The sequence below is a fragment of the Petaurus breviceps genome, unplaced genomic scaffold (assembly GCF_028583685.1).
Source record: "Petaurus breviceps papuanus isolate PSGF00001 unplaced genomic scaffold, PetGlider_PUasm1.0 229, whole genome shotgun sequence".
NCBI lineage: Eukaryota > Metazoa > Chordata > Mammalia > Diprotodontia > Petauridae > Petaurus > Petaurus breviceps.
The window spans coordinates 14410329-14427404 of NW_027185903.1; the positions used below are offsets into that span (position 1 = coordinate 14410329).

At 37.2% G+C, this 17076-nt stretch overlaps 1 protein-coding gene across 2 annotated transcripts in view; it reads left to right on the forward strand.

The window, feature by feature from the left end:
- The window catches only part of HMGCR (3-hydroxy-3-methylglutaryl-CoA reductase), a 32714-nt gene extending 15976 nt beyond the window's left edge, over window positions 1-16738 (forward strand). For both annotated transcript variants that reach the window (XM_069096237.1, XM_069096238.1), the window contains exons 7-20: window positions 2529-2635; window positions 2740-2856; window positions 3427-3587; window positions 3986-4233; window positions 4347-4513; window positions 6172-6366; window positions 8015-8173; window positions 8311-8468; window positions 10667-10772; window positions 13166-13336; window positions 13645-13785; window positions 13896-14054; window positions 14495-14649; window positions 14776-16738. In XM_069096237.1, the coding sequence (XP_068952338.1) occupies window positions 2529-2635; window positions 2740-2856; window positions 3427-3587; window positions 3986-4233; window positions 4347-4513; window positions 6172-6366; window positions 8015-8173; window positions 8311-8468; window positions 10667-10772; window positions 13166-13336; window positions 13645-13785; window positions 13896-14054; window positions 14495-14649; window positions 14776-14830 (2099 nt within the window). In that variant the 3' untranslated portion in view covers window positions 14831-16738. The remainder of the gene's footprint in view (window positions 1-2528; window positions 2636-2739; window positions 2857-3426; window positions 3588-3985; window positions 4234-4346; window positions 4514-6171; window positions 6367-8014; window positions 8174-8310; window positions 8469-10666; window positions 10773-13165; window positions 13337-13644; window positions 13786-13895; window positions 14055-14494; window positions 14650-14775) is intronic.
- The last annotated feature ends 338 nt before the right edge of the window (window positions 16739-17076 follow it).

Below are 17076 nucleotides of genomic sequence, written 5' to 3' on the forward strand. Positions count from 1 at the left end.
GGCATATATAGTTAAGCTTGGATAGTAGCTATCGATCTTACACTAGGGATAAATATCTTTAGGATTGGATTTTTTTTTTTTTTTTTGCTTTTTGGAGGGTGGAGGGCAAGGCAATTGGGGTTAAGTGACTTGCTCAAGAACACACTGCTAGTAAGTGTTAAGTGCCTGAGGCCGGATTTGAACTCAGGTCCTCCTGACTCCAGGGCTGGTGCTATATTCACTGCACCACCTAGCTGCCCCTAGGTTTGGATTTTTGATGCTATTCAATGAGAATGAAAGAATCTGATCTTTAAAATTTGTCAAAGTTATGCTTAATTTCTGATCCAATGTCATTGGACCTGAATTTCTCTCTCCCCATTTAGTTAAACTACTAATCTAGTGGAGTGGAAATGATTCCCTCTTAGCATTAAAGGTTTCTCTATATCTTCAGAAAACAGAACCATTATTATTACTTAACAGAATGTTTTCGTTCACTGAAATTCACTAGGCACTATATTAAGTATTAGTTTCTTTTCTTCTTTTGCCTTACTACTTGTGTGAACACTGGCTTTTATTCATTCATTCACCAAACATCTGTTGGCCAAAATAATTTTCTGTCCTGACACCACCTGTCTGACACCACTCAGACACCACCAAAAAAGGTGTCTGAGTGGATTTGTTCAGTTAGAAAGGCCTTGAAAAGCCAAGGAAGACTTACTTGCTTGTAGAGAAGGAAATAAAAGGTAGTCTATGAAAATGATAGGGAGTGAGATTAGATGATCTGGGACAGGGCTTAGTTGAGTACAATGAAACCAAAGCTCACTTACTTGGAATTTGATAAAGAAAGCAGTGGGTAGCTAGTGTAAGAGTTTAAGTTGTATGATCAAAGCACTGGGCAGGGAAAATAATAGGCATTTTGAACTTATTGGAAGGGAGAGTCTGAGAAGTGAAGACAAAGTACTTGTTTTCCAAACAGGCTGATCAGGACTTTAAATAGAGGGGTAGAGAGGATAGGGCAGATTTTTTAAGATGTTGAAGCCAGAACCAGCAGGCTTTTGTAATTTAAAGGTAAAAAAGAGTGAATGCATTATTTTCTTTGAAAAGTAAGGTATTGGTGGCGAATATGGCAGTAATGAAGTGGTGCAGAAAGAGGCTCAGGACAAGAAAAATTAGCTCATTTTGTTTTAATTCACTTTGGTGAGAATTGGTTGTATATAATACTTAAGTTATAGTATCAAAAGCATTCTCTTAAATTTGCCCATAATTCAGGTCAAGATTTTAAGTGAGAGCTTAGAAGTAGATTTGTCTTAAATTCGTATGAGGTTTTGTTTCATGCAACAAAAATTTGTATTTGAGTAGTTGAACTGACTCAGAGAATGGTAAAATGCAAAATTTAGGCATGTAATAATGATAATGGCATTTGCAAGCATTCTTTATGAAACTTTGTATCAGCAGCATATATTTTTTTTAACATTTCAATGTCTTTTCACGTGCATTAGTATGTAAAGGACATCAAGACAAGGTTTGTACATAACTGCAATTTTTTTTATTTGAAATTATATGTCAAAGCCAATTTGTAATAGAAATTTCATTCTTTAATAGCCATTTAGCATCACTTTCTATATAGTTGATCACATAATAACTAAAATGGAAGGACTTTTAAAATTACTATATACAATATCTTGAAATTCAACTTTTCATTATAATAAAGCTCTTATGATAATCTCTTTTATAATAATTTTATAATCCTTTTATGGTGGTGTACATTTCACACAGTCCCTTGAAATTAAGGTGTACTTTTGATTAAATTTAGTAGTAAAGGTTTTAAAAAATATCTGTTCTTTTAGGTTGGCATGTTGTCTTGGTTTTTTGTTTTCAGTAACTTGCAGGAAGAGTTAGATAAGTAATGTTTGTGGGATATTATTATCTCGTTTGAGTCACCCAGAGGCAGAAAGTTTGATAACCTTTGTTGTGAAGGAGAAGATTTTGTATGTTATTCATTGCAAGGGCTGATGAAACTAGTTGATAAATATAAAAAATTATTCATTCCATGTTGTGAACATTGACATTTGGAACTTGAGTGGCTAGTTCCTCAGTGAAAAAGCTTATTCTGAGACTTTCATATATCTTTACAGGGAAAGCCTTTATCTTCAGTGTATTATATAATTTAATTTAAATGTATTAATGTTAAAAGAGGCATTTGTTGCATAGTAATGGAGACTAGACTGGGACTTTAGAAGACCTGCTTTTAAATCCTGCCTTGGATACAATGTAATCTGTGTCTTAGGCCAGTGGTATCACACTCCCCCAGATACTAATGTAATTGGAAAGTGTTTAACAAAACAAAAACACAAAAACCACAGATAATGTTAATTTGACTTCGAGTTACCAAAAATTTACTGATCTTCATTGGTAGAGAGTAAAGACTTGTAGTTGACCAAACCAGATGAAATCACAGGTTCAGTTAAAAAAAGTCAAAACTCAGAGACCTCAGAGTCTGTCTGGTATGTTACTTTCTAAATGCAAACTTTTCCCTTTTCTCCAAACAGGTGTTCGACAACTTGAAATTATGTGCTGCTTTGGTTGCATGTCAGTCCTTGCCAATTACTTTGTGTTCATGACATTCTTTCCAGCTTGTGTGTCTTTGGTATTAGAGGTAAGAGTGGCTGCTGTGGTGATGGCAAGAAGAGATTTCTTATAGCTTTAGTTGCAAAGATAGCATCTTTTCTTTGTAATGTGACCTGATGACTTTTTTTTTAGCTGTCTCGGGAAAGTCGTGAAGGTCGTCCAATATGGCAACTCAGTCATTTTGCCCGTGTTTTAGAAGAAGAAGAAAATAAACCAAATCCTGTAACTCAGCGGGTCAAGATGATTATGGTAACTTTTTTTTTCCCTTAAAAGAAAAATCTTCTATGTTCCATCCATTGTCTTTTTTCTTCATCTTCTGCCCCATTCCTGTTTTTCTTTCATCCTCTTCCCACACATACTTGCCCTTTCTTGCTTTTTTCTCCTTTCTATTCTTTTTCTCTCCTCCCTGCATTTATTAATCTTTCTTTCTGTGTCACTTCTTTCATCATTCTGTCAATCCTTCTCATAGTTCCTGTGGCCTTTTTCGTAACTGGCCGGTACAGATATTTTTGTTGGCATATAGCTGGGCCAGGATGAGACCCGATGGTCTGAGGACCATTATTTTCCCTTCACGAGGGACAAGTCCCGCCTTCCTGCTCATTCATCTGTCGAGCACAGGGAAAATGTAATCTCCCTCGGTGTGTAGATAAGTGGGAGAATATGACATTGGGTTAAAAATGCTTGGAAACTTTATTCGGGCCCAGGGACCTCCATTCTGGCCTTGGTGCTTTAGTCCTCTGGAAAATACTTCTTTAACTTTGCTGCACAGACAAAGCTGATTCCACTCTTGAAACGGGTTTTTTTTTCTTCCCATTTCAGTCTCTAGGCTTGGTTCTTGTTCATGCTCATAGTCGCTGGATAGCTGATCCATCATCTCAGAACAGTACCGCTGAAAATTCTAAGGTTGCTTTAGGACTGGATGAAAATGTGTCCAAAAGAATTGAACCTAATGTTTCTCTCTGGCAGTTTTATCTTTCTAAGTAAGTTAACATTTGCCTGAATTATTATATATATATATATTTTTTGTTAGGTTTGTTCACAGAGGTAGCATTTATATTGAGTAAAGTCCTGGGCTTCTAGTCAGGAAAGCTTGGGTTTACATCCTACCTATGACACCCACTAGCTGTGTGATCCCAACCAAGTCATTTAAGCCCTGCACATTTTAAGTAATTCCTTTGGACTCCGTAAGTATGTTTGAGATGGACTGCAACTTTTTTTGGTAGAGGGAACTCCCATGCTAAGAGTCCTTTCAGTCTGATGCAAATCACACCTCATGTAGTCACTTATTTTTATCATATCAGTACTGTTCTAATATTGCACTATTAATTGGAACTTTATACTGGTGAAAATTAACACTAATTTTCTTGTTTTTATTTAGGATGATCAGTATGGACATTGAACAAATGATCACCCTCAGTTTAGCTCTCCTTCTGGCTGTCAAGTATATCTTCTTTGAACAGGCAGAAACAGAGTCTACACTCTCATTAAAAAACCCCATCACATCTCCTGTGATGATACAAAAGAAGACTCCAGACACCTGTTGTAGACGGGAGCCTGTATTGACCATAAATAAACAGAAATGCAGTGAAATGGAAGAGGAATCTGGGCATAACAAGGAGAGAAAAGGTGTGTGTACCTCCATCCTCTCAAATACTAAAAGTAATTGATGAGTTCTCTCCGTTCCTAATTTGTGTAAACTAAATGAGTTTTGTTGGACTTTCTCTGGTATTTTTAAACAGCTGAGGTTATAAAGCCCTTATTGGCAGAAACTGAAACATCAAAGGTTACGTTTGTCTTGGGTAACTCAGATGTGCATCCAACATCATCAAACACTGAGCCTGAGATTGAACTACCCACTGAACCACGCCCTAATGAAGAATGTCTCCGGATACTTGAAAATGCAGAGGTAGAAAAAAATATACAATTTTCCAATCTTGTTTTAGGCAGAAATTCCTGATTTCCATTGTCAGATAGTTAAGTACCTATTGTGTGATCATCCTCACACTGTCGCTGTAATTGTTAGAAGTGTAAGATCAAAGAAATATTTTTAAAACCTGAAATTATAAAAAACATATTGCTTTTATTGGTAGTGTTATACCTCTCTCCTCTTATTTCCCTTTGTACACAATGTTTTTCTATTATCTGAAGCTAGCCATGCATAAGAGAGAAGACTGTGTTTAGGCTAAATCACTGGACTGATATTCAATAGTCTTTATTTTTGTGTGTATTTAGGGGTCAGTTTCTCTTAAACACAAACCTTCTTTCCTTAATACATGTGTAAGTTATCTTTCCTATCTAAACCTAGGAAAAAACATAGTGTGAATATTCATATATGTATATAAGGTAACAATACCCTACATTTACTGTAATGCTTTAAACTTTATTTTTTTTTCCACATTCATGGTTTTATTTGATCCTTAAACTAAATCAATTCTATTTATACTACATTTATTCCCTCTTAAGTTACTACATGTAGTAATTTTACCAATTAGTCTGGCATACATTAATAGTATGCTCCCAACTCTCTGGAATAATTAGTAGAACATAAGTTTCCTTTACTGTTTTGCTCACGTGAAGGGACATATTTTGAGATTTATGACTTCTATGATATGAATACTGTGTTGATTGTTTAGCTGCTAGCTTTATTTTCTTTAAAAACATAAATAAATTCTGGTTAAGATGAAAATATGCCACCCACCTGATGGATATGCTTCAAAAAGCCCATGATGTATGAAATTGTATTCATTTACATTATTGTGAATCAGAGGTTCAACTCCATTTAATGGCTGTCTTGATGTTAGCCAGAACAATCAACTCTTAAATCTTGTTAAGATCTGATAGAGGACATTCTCCTTCTTGATTCCTGTGGGCATCACCTATACCCTTGAAGTGCTAATAACTGTTTGTCTTCAATAGTACTGATTTAGTGAAAATGTAGCAAATTTCTGCATTTTCCTTCTGTCTTCCTCCCCAGACCCAACATTAAGCAGATCACCTTGGATCAAGTCTAAACTCCAGAACATACATATATCCACTAAAGTCTTTTAAGATTCTGAATCCTTCTTATGGTGTGGAGGTGACCCTAAGTTCTAGAAGGCTGTGCCAGCAAAAACTGTGGTAGATTCTACCAAGCTGGCAACAGACAGGTCCAGTGATTAATCCTAAAACCATCTTAGCTAATTTTGAAGTTATCACCAGGGTGATGGGGTGAAGCAGAATTTTTAGACATAGCACCTTGCAAAGCCCATCAGCTGAGTTATGTTGTATTCTCCCTCGGTGGAGGGAGTACATACAAGGACATCACCTTTAAGCATAGCTACACATATGACTGCCAACCCATGTACATTTTTCTTACTTAAGTATAGTAATGGTGCCATGGGCAGGTATTGCCAAAATTTCACTGATGTTTTTATACGCTGTTATATCTTATTATCACTTTCATTTTGTAAGAACTTTATACAGCAATATCAGACGCTTGCTGTTCATAATAATGTAAGGGAGAAGAGGTTTAAAGTCCTTTAATGTAACTTAGGAGTTTCTCCCCCATCCTTTTTTTTTTTAAAGAAAGGTGCAAAATTCCTCAGTGATGCTGAAATCATCAGATTAGTCAATGCTAAGCATATTCCAGCTTACAAATTGGAAACTTTGATGGAAACCCATGAGCGAGGTGTGTCTATTCGCCGGCAAATGCTGTCTAAGAAGCTTCCTGAACCCTCTTCATTAGAGTATTTACCATACAGGGATTATAATTATTCTTTGGTAAGTAGTTTTCATGGAGATTTTCTATGCTTTTTAACTTTAAAAAATGTTTTTCCTTAGCTGGGCTTCATGATATATAAATAATATGTAGATCTTTTTATAAACAGCTAATGTTCTCCAAGCTATTTTTAATGTCATTTGAGGCTGTACCTATAATGCAGCATTAAAAACTCAGTATTTGTTTCCCCCACTATTATATGTGGGTATATACATATCTACAGATATACACATTCAGCAAATATTTCCCGTTATTGAATAACAGATATGTACTTATATGTATGTCAGTTATATATACTAACTGATCAGATAAAATTATCAGCTATGTATATGTACTCATAATGTATATGCAAATTATTGAGTAAATAGTATACATACTTATATGTTAACTAGTTACATGTATGTATATATTCATACATACAGTTTATTTAATAAAGGGGAATATTTGTTTATATATGGATATACCTATCTGTACACACACACACACACACATGTATGTATAAAATAGGAAAGCTTAATTTTGATCCAAAGATATTTAGCCTTTTCAAAATCCATTCTGGTTATTTTAGCTAGATGGAGCCCTAGGACAATCCTTACTGATTCTGGCTGTCTGACCACATAAGAAAATCATTCAGATTTTTCCTTTTTTGTTCTTACACTTTCTATAAATGTGAGATTGTTAAGCTTTAGGAAGACCTCTCAACAATGACCATCTAACTATGTGAAGTATCTAGGAAAAATTATATGTAGTTAGATCACACCTGTAGTGATCCCTTTTTTTTTCTCTGCCTTTTCTTATATAGTTAAATTTAGAGTTTGCTTATATGTAAAATGGTTTGGAATTGGACAGTGAAACGTGCACGTCACTGACTTACGGATTGATGTTCCTTTAAAATTTTTTTTTTAAGCAATTAGGGTTAAGTAACTTGCTTAAAGTTACACGACAAGTTATTTTGTGTGGGTATTAAGTATATGAGGCCGGAACCGATCCTGGGTCTCCCGACTCCAGGGCCGGTGCTCTTACTTACTGCGCCACCTGGCCACCCCTCCTTTAAAATTTTTATCTTATCCACTGAAGTTTAAAGAATTTAAATAGCAAGTGGCTCAAGAAGTACCTAAATTTGAGAAGTGAGGAGGATTTTTTGGCTTATTTGATTACAGTGCATTATTTTATTCTACGAATGAAAAGAATACTGAATTTGGAATCAGGACCTGGTTTTAAACCCCTGGTTCTGCCACTTATTACTTGTGGGATCTTATACAAGTCTCTTAACTAACTTTTCTGGGCCTCATTTTCTTCATATATAAAATGAGGGGGCTTGGGACTCAGCAGGGTTCAGATTCTATTTCTGTCTTTGTATTGACTTTGAGCAAATTATTATACTGGACTTCATTCAGCTCCTCATCTGTAATAGGCAGGGAGGGCTGCTCTAGATTCCTGTCCAGCTTTCGCTCTGTGGATCTATGATCCTATGATATGTAAAAATGAATGTACAAATCCTCTGTTTCTGTTTTATATAGAGAATAACACACTAAATGAATGTAAAGAGTTTAATTGGAAAAAGATATGTATTGAGAAATAGCAGTGGCATAATTGAATACGTGTAACTATGACCGTGTTAGTATTTTATTGCATCGTTTGCCCTTTTAGGTGATGGGAGCTTGCTGTGAGAATGTTATTGGATACATGCCTATCCCTGTTGGAGTCGCAGGGCCCCTCTATCTGGATGGCAAAGAATTTCATGTCCCAATGGCCACAACTGAAGGCTGTCTCGTGGCCAGTACCAACAGGGGTTGTAGAGCAATATGCGTAAGTAACTTCCTCATTCGCCCTGGCGACACAGTCAGGGCAGTTTGGGGACAAGCAGAAGACTTCTTTTCCTTATTTAATATGTGAATCTTTGATAATAATAAACTGTTCAATTGGCTTCTTATTTCCTGCTTTAGCTTGGTGGAGGAGCCAGTAGCTGTGTTCTAGCAGATGGAATGACTCGAGGACCTGTAGTAAGGTTTCCCAGTGCATGTGACTCCGCAAACATGAAGACTTGGCTTGAAAGTCCTGAAGGCTTTAAAATAATAAAGGAAGCATTTGACAGCACCAGCAGGTGAATGGGGAGGGGGGAGAGGGTATTGGTTTCACAGATGAAGATATTTTCATTAGCTGCCATCATAGTTGCTTAAGATAATATGATACATTAATCAGGTGTAGAGACACTCATATAAAGTCAGTAATAGTAATTGAAAACAAGGGGAAAGAAGGCTGTTTATTTCCCTGAAAGTAGACTAGCTTGCTTTTTTTTTTTAATCGTGATTTACAGGGATTGTTTGGCTCCATTAATTTTGTTCTGGGAGAATTTTGAGTTTTAGAATTGAGTTATATTTGAGGGGGCATGTACTCTACAAGATTTTATGCTAGGCTCTAAAGATAGGTTAGGGCTACAATAATAATAGCTGGTGTTTTTATAGTGTTGTAATGTTTACAAGCACTTGACGTCTTTGGAAATTGAGTCAAGTATTTCCATTTTGTGTTTGAGGAAACTGATGTTTGCAAGGTCACACATAATATAATATAGGCCTTTGAAAGATGGCTGAGGAATTTTGACCTTATTGAATAGGTACAATTGTGAGGATCATGGAAGTGGTTTAATGGGGAGCAGGATGATGACAGCTGTTTGGCAGCTCAGAATATGTGATGGATTGGAGGTGCTGGGGGGACCAGTTAGACTTTTGTACCAGACCGGATGAGAGGGAATGAAAGCCTCACCTAAGGTTGTGGTCCTGGGGGTGCCAGGAGCAATGAATCACTAGAATGAATGTAGGCATTTGCAACTAATTAGTGAAGGAAAGTCAAAGATGAGAATAAGATTGTGAAAGCTAGGTGACTCCAGGAAAGGTAATGAGAAGTTGAGAGGAGAAAGTGTTTTGGGAGGAAAGCTAACTGAGCTGGAAGAGACTTCCATCTTGTTCAGCTGCTTTATTTTACAGATGAGGAAATTGAGGCAGAGAGATTAGTTGACATCCATTGTCACACAGGTAATATCACCTGGTATTCTAAATCAGCTCCTCCAGTTCTAAATTTTTTCCTCCATAACTTAAACATTACCAACCCTCATTAACTAGAAGAATGGTGGTGCCAACAACTTAAATAAATGTTAGGTAGAAAGACGGTTTCGAAGGGGGCACTTCCATTTGGGGCTTATTAGAGGGTGTCACTGACTTGATCAGGTGAAGCTAACTAACAGGCACTTGGAACTATGCATTGGAATTGAGGGGAGATGGTAGGGGAGTCATCTGCCTCTTCATAAAGGTGATAGTGGGAGAGTGCTAGGTGAAGGACAAGAAAGAGGAGATCCAAGACAGAGCTTGGAGGACCCCTATGTTTAAAAGGCATAAGGAGCCAGGAAGTGAGTCAGCAAAGCACCTCTCAGAGGTAGGAGTGCAGTGAGAGGGCCATGTAGGCCATAAGGGAATGGAGGGTGTGAGGAAGAGTCTGAAACTTCCCTCCACCCTTTTAAGGAGTTTGATGTTGGGGTGGGAGTACTCCTACGTGGGGATTGGACCATTGCATTTAATGTCAGATTTTTTTTTTTCCAATGTATTGATTGCTTTTGCTGATTTTTTTTTATTCTTTGTTACAAGGGATAGTTCTCTGGGAGTATGGAAGGAGGGAGTGATACAAGGAGAAATTTAGGTGATAGTAAAAAGGATATCAGTAAAGAATTATTTTTTTTAAAAGTATAATAGGGAGCAGTATCATGTTGTGAAAGTCAAGGAAGATAGAGTGGTGAATGTGGAGTAGGAGAGAGGATACATCAGATTTGGAAATAAGGAGGCCATTAATGGTTTTCAAGAGAGCCAAGACCAAAGTCTTAAGGTCTGTGTTAGCATGAATCTCGACATAACCAAGAATGATGGCAAGGAAGCACTGTTGGAGGAGATAGCTGAATTCACACTGTTTAGTGTGGGTAGCTGGCTTGCTTTTTAGTACTGAGAACTGAAGTTAGAAAATAAAATCTCTGTCAAGGGGAAATACCTGGAACAAAAACAAGATTGATGCCAGTATGTTTTATTTTTTATTTTTTTGTTTGCTTCCTGTTTGGTACATCTTTTTATAGTTCATATATCATCAGTGATTGAGAAACAGTTGAGGCACTCTCTAGGATTTCACTTGGTTACAGAAGAACTTGTTAATGATTTGAGTTTCTATGGGCTCAGGTGACTCATCCATAAAATTAGAGTTTGAAGGAAATCAGTCCTAAGACCTCTTTCAACTCTAATGTTCTTTTGGTGATTTCATTTATAGATTTGCACGTCTTCAGAAAGTTCACATTAGTCTGGCTGGTCGCAATGCCTATATCCGTTTCCAATCCAGGACAGGGGACGCCATGGGAATGAACATGATTTCAAAGGTATGCTCTGGAGTTATGTGACCAGTGTGTTTTGACTCCAGTACTATACACCCATCACATAGTGAGGTGCATTAAATGGCCACCCTCAGTTCTGTTTGATTTGTTTTGCAGTTGTTCAGTTTGACTTGAGTGTTGGTGCTTTATTATTTTTAAATGGTAGAACTCTGCTTAAAGAAACAGGGCAGAGGAATTTTTTTTTTATTTTTTTTTTTGCTTTTTGGAGGGGGTAAGGTAGGGCAGTTGGGGTTAAGTGACTTGCTTGAGGTCACATGGCTAGTTTTGTGTTAAGTGTCTGAGGTCGGGTTTGAGCTCAGGTCCTCCTGACTCCAGGGTTGGGGATCTATTCACTGTGCCACCTATCCACCCCAGGGCAGAGGATTTTGAAGTTAACACTTCATAGTTGCATACCTTCAACTTAGATACTGCCCTCAAATATATCATCTTAAGAATGTACCCGTTTCATGACTGACTACAAAGTCTTTCCCTTCACAACACCACTCAGGCACCATCTTTTGCATGAAGTCTCAATAGCTCGTGTCCTTTCTTACAAACTCTCTTGTATTTAACCACTTTGCTATAAAGTTGTATCTAACTTTCTATATTTTTATAAGTACTGGTCTCCTCCATTAGAATGTAAACTTCTTGAAAATAGGTTTTTTTGAATATGCTTTATCCCCAGCACTTAGTATAGTAATTGGCATAGAATAAGTTTATAGTAAATGTTGATTGATTTAGGAGACTGAGGTGTGTTTGTAGCATCATCAGCATGTGTTGCTGTTTGTCCACATTTTTCCAAGAAGACTATATTTAACTAGCATTTTGTTTTCCCAGCATACCTTAGCCTACTTGACATTTATATATGTGCTGGTTGGGCCAGTGACTGATTTTTCATGGTTGCCTATTTCATAATGAAATCAAAGAAAGGAAAAAGACTTCATCTACATAAGGCTTTTAAAAGTGCCAGTGCGTGTATTTACTCTTTAAGCATCAATTGCAGTATAAGAATTATTTTTCCTATAATTCACCAAGTATATATTTTAAGTATATTAAAAATACGTTAAAAGGTAACTAAAATGTCTTTGGAATTTACAGTCACATAGCAGAGATAAGACAATTTCAGATAATGAAAATGTGATGAGTCCTTCCAGTAGAGGTGTCAGGGAAGATGTCATGAGAGGGAAATAGCCTCTGAGCTGACTCCCTAAAAGGAGAGCAAAGATTGCAGTAAATGGAGATGACTTTTTGAGCAATGGGGGACAGCTGGAGAATAGGTATGGAGGCAAGAAATGTTAATCCTAGGCTGGGGGAAAAACAAAATAGGATCTTAATGTCTTTTTGGAAGCTTGGTAAATTTTTTTAAAATTATTTTTAATTTTTATTTTTAATTAAATTAATTAAATAAAATATATTTAAATATATTTTAGCTATTGCCAGTGGGCAATAGCTTAATATACTTAAAGAAAGAACTTATTTACTATTCATATAATCAGTTCAAGTGAGTCATCTGTGACACATATACAGACCACTGAAGTGTTTTCTGGGAGCCACAGCTCAAAGTGTGCTCATAGCTATTCACAAAGAGCTCTTTTTACTTGAGTTGGATGTATCTGCTCTGCTCGGGAGAAAAAACAGGTGACAAGCGTAACAGCTGATGGATGCAGGGTTTGTACATTTAGTTACTAGAATAGTGCCTAAAAACAGCTATTCATTCTTCGTAGTTCATACACAGAATACATTTTGTTGAAGTAGTCATATGTATGGTTAAGGTTCCACTAAGGTGGTTCTCTTGGTCTGGAGTGGCTGTGAGTTGGAATGACATTTTGTGATGTTGAGGGCTCTCAAAGGCCCAGACAGCAAGACAAAAGCTTTGGCAAATCCTTCCAGGCCCAGAAGGCTTCAGGTGTAGCCTGGAGAGGAAGGACTGGGTCTGCATGGTCTGTTCAGGGAGCAGCCTTGTAAGTTCTGAAAGCTCATGCAGAGGAGCTGCAGGGTGATGACTTTGGGAGTCCCACCAATTCTCAAAGACAATCTATTAACTCTTCATGGAAGGGTTGTGATCTTTGTGAAAGGGGGGTGGGGCGCACCTATATAAATACACACATTTCATCAGTGTGAAGAACTGTCCTTGTGGGAACTTGACCAATACAGATTGCTGCCCATCTGTGACTTAGTAGATAAGCCTCTAAGGTGGAATTTGGACCCCAGGGTTTTCCTGACCCAAAGGCTAGCTTTCTGTCCCCTCTCCACCTTGCCTATGGAGGAAACTCCTTGCATCAGTGAAATGATAGACCTTTGAAGTGTGTAAGAAGAGCTTCATGACAAGTCTGTGTGACTGAGCCAAGGAGAAAGTGACATGTGGTTTAATGTGTCTGTGTATTTTTTTTTAATTATAGGGAACAGAGAAAGCACTTGCAAAACTTCGCGAAATTTTTCCTGAAATGCAAATCCTAGCGGTTAGTGGTAACTACTGTACAGACAAAAAACCTGCTGCTATAAATTGGATAGAGGGAAGAGGAAAATCTGTGGTTTGTGAAGCTGTCATTCCAGCAAAGGTAGTCAGAGAAGTAAGTAACTAAGTCAAATTCAAAGGCCATTTTAAGAAAAATTAATGCAGATTACTTACATGTGTGAGAGACTAATACCAAAGGTGCATAGGTTCTTATCTGTGGCCTTTATGGAAACATGACACATATTAATGATTTCTGTGAAAACAGGGATTCCTTAGGGCTGGAATTCTGTTCTCCCTGCCTCATAGATTTGGAAAATGTGCCCTTTTGACTGGCACATCCCTCTCTTCCACTCCTGCCAAGAAAAACCAAACAGGCAAATATTAAAAACTCTGAGTGAGAATTTAAAAACACTTCTTTTCTAGGTATTAAAAACCACTACAGAAGCTTTGGTGGAAGTTAACATAAGCAAGAACTTGGTGGGTTCAGCCATGGCTGGGAGCATAGGAGGCTATAATGCACATGCAGCCAATATTGTGACTGCCATCTTCATTGCTTGTGGGCAGGTAAATTCTCTGAACTGGTTTTTTGTTCTGTTTCACCTCTCAGAATCTCAGGGAAGTGTGTATCATAGAGCTCATTCCTGGTCTGTGATTTCTTTTTTTCCCTTTTTAAGGATGCGGCTCAGAATGTGTGCAGCTCTAATTGCATCACTCTCATGGAAGCAACTGGCCTCTTAAATGAAGACCTATATATTAGTTGTACTATGCCATCCATAGAGATAGGAACTGTTGGTGGAGGAACCAACCTGCTGCCCCAGCAGGCCTGTTTGCAGGTATAAAAGCATCAGAAGCACACATATGTGATATTCCCAAGCAGCTTTCTGACTTTATATCCATGCTAGCCAGCTTCCATCACCCTGAGCTCACCTGAACACTTGGGTCATATCTTTATTTTGTCCCTTTTTTTCCTATAAGTCTAACCAGCATGTCAATGCCATGCTAATCAGTCTTCTTCCTGAGTTGTCATCACTTGACAAATGCTAAAGAGAGATTAGTGGAATTAATAAGAGCATTTCTAATCCACTTGAATGTATTGCTGCCACAAAGTGGATTCACACAGTGTGACAGTGTACCTCTCTAGGAAACGCTTGTCAGCTCTGTGCCATTTGTTCTATGGTAAGGACTTATATAGACACCCCCCACACCCTTATTGGCCTGTTCAGTAGCAACCCTCTGTATGATTGTAAGGGTAAAATGTGTTCTCTGGCTGTAGATGCTAGGCGTTCAAGGAGCTTGCAAAGACAACCCTGGTGAAAATGCCCGTCAGCTCGCAAAGATTGTATGTGGCACAGTTATGGCTGGGGAGTTATCACTCATGGCTGCACTGGCTGCAGGACACCTAGTCAAAAGCCACATGATCCACAACAGGTAGGACCAAGTTTCAGTGTATTTTTCTCACTTGTAAATCATACAGGATTCAGAGTTCAAATGAATTGAGAATAATCAGTTTATTTTACTGGTATCTTTATCTCATTTTTGTCCTTTCTATTCTAGGTCAAAAGTAAACCTACAAGATCTCCAAGGAACCTGCACCAAAAAAGTGGCTTGAGGGTCACTTAAGTTCTGAACTCAAGCATTTTCATGAGAATGGATGTTAAAGAAGACTAATGTAGAAAATCTGTGAATTTTAAAAAAACAGCAACAGTGCAATGTCTTTGTCAAGAGGACAAATTAAACGTGTTCAGGGAGGCAACTGGCTTCAGTGGTTCAAGATTACTTTTCCAAGAAAAGTTTCTTTTCCAGATCTGACAACAGTTTAGTGTTCTGCGTACTTGTGTTTTTCTGAAAGACATCAACTTAGGTATTAAGGCATCAAAATACCACAGCTAGTAAATACCATCTCATGTCTGAAAGAAAGAATAAGCTGGAAAAACAATTTTTGATTTTGGTGAGATTCACAAATATGCAAATTTCATGGTGATCGATGGGAGATTTTTTTTTCCCCCAGGTAGAAAATAGAATTTTTAGCCTAAAGTGAAATAGTTCAGTTACATTATAATTATCAAAACTTGTAGCTGATCTTTATATTCAGATTATTAAGTTCAAGTCTTAGGACTTTAAGAAAGAAGAGTAAAGTTTTTAATTGTATTCCATTTGGTGCTGGTCTAATTCAATTTTTGGCAGCATTTAGCTATAATTCTTAAGAAGGGGGCTCTGCTTTAATTTTTTAAGGGAAAAGCTTTTTGAAGTTTTTTTTTTTCTTACCAGACTATAGAATAATGTGCTCCACATAGTATATAACAGTTCTGTGCCATAAGTACCAAAAATCACTGTGTTTCCTCATACAGGCTAAGTTCCTTTTAGAACTTTTTATGTCCAGGTGCAGATTGGCTGTTACACACCTCTCTGTATAAAGCTTTAGCAAATGCAGGAGAAGCTCTGAGCCACTTACTAAAGAAGGCTTTGAATGCAGCAATTCCAACAGATGTTTCTCTTTAAAACCTCAAACCTTTTAAGTATAGTCACTTAGATTAGGGTGTCTCATAGGATCAGGTATAGGACCATGGCCTCTGTTCAACTCAGCCTGAGAAACACAAGTTGTTGGGGAAAAGATAGTCTTTCTCAAAGCCAGTTTTCTTTTCTTAAAAGAAAGTTACTGTAATTTATTTAACTAAAAACAATTCCTCAGTTTTTTTGTAAACTATTGTATCAAACTGTATATGTTGTAATAATGCCTCTGATGCTAGGAGTTTATTGAAACTGTTAAATAAATACAAATCAAATTGTACATTGAAAAAATACTAGAGCTTGGGCAGCATAAAGTAGTGTTCTTTGATGCTATCCAGAAAGCCCTGGCCTACTTGTAGCATTTCTAACGAGGGAGAATAAACAGGACTCAACCAGTGAGCCTTCCAGCCAATGAAGGAGCCATAGGGGAATGAGCACCAGAAGGGGAATGTACTTTTTTTTTCCTGTAGCCAGGAAGTTGGTGATTGCAGGACACTTGACACAAGATTTTTTGATGGTCCCACAAAAGCATTTAAGCCTAATGGGGATGAAGAGAGATGCTGTATTTTTTTTTAACCTGCAAGTTTTATATAAATGGAAAAGAACTCCTTATTTTGTATTATGTCCATTCTAACATTTTAAGTGTTGGTCTTACAAAGCTGGTGTCTGATGTAGGAGATAGACTGTGACACATTCCAGTGATGCTGCAGTCGCATGTAATACCCAGGAATGTTTCTGTGGTTCTGTTATCAGAGACTCACCTTTCCTTTTGTGTGTGGAGTTTGAGCTGCTTCTTGTTACTGACTTATTTTCAGCCAGTGACTTATTTATCTGAACTTTTCATTGGATTGACGGTGAAAGGTTAGTTCAGTGTTCATTTTGGTGAATGTAACTTACCAACCGTTGTCTTGCAAAATTAACATTTTGTACAATTACTAAGTTGTATACGTTTTGGTACAGAATTTTTTTTTTTCCAGTTTCAGTAAACAATGAAAAAAGTTAATTCTCATCAAGTGTAAGTAGTGACCTTTATTGATTGGCTCACCTCAGAGTCAGGACCAAATGACATAAAGACAGCATCTAGTACAGTGGTTTGAAGAAAGGAGGTATTCAATAAACCTTTGTTGAATTGAATTGTATTGCTGTAGTCAGTCAACAAGCATTTATTAAGTGGCAGGTGTTCTGATGGGAATACAAATACAAGCTAAAAAGATAGCCCTTTCTGCCTTCAATGAGGCTTATGTTTTTAAAAATATATTTCATCAAATATTGCCAATTAACTGTAAAAAAGTTTTAACATTAATTTTAAAAATTTTGGGGTTGAATTCTGTCCTTGCCCTCCCTTAT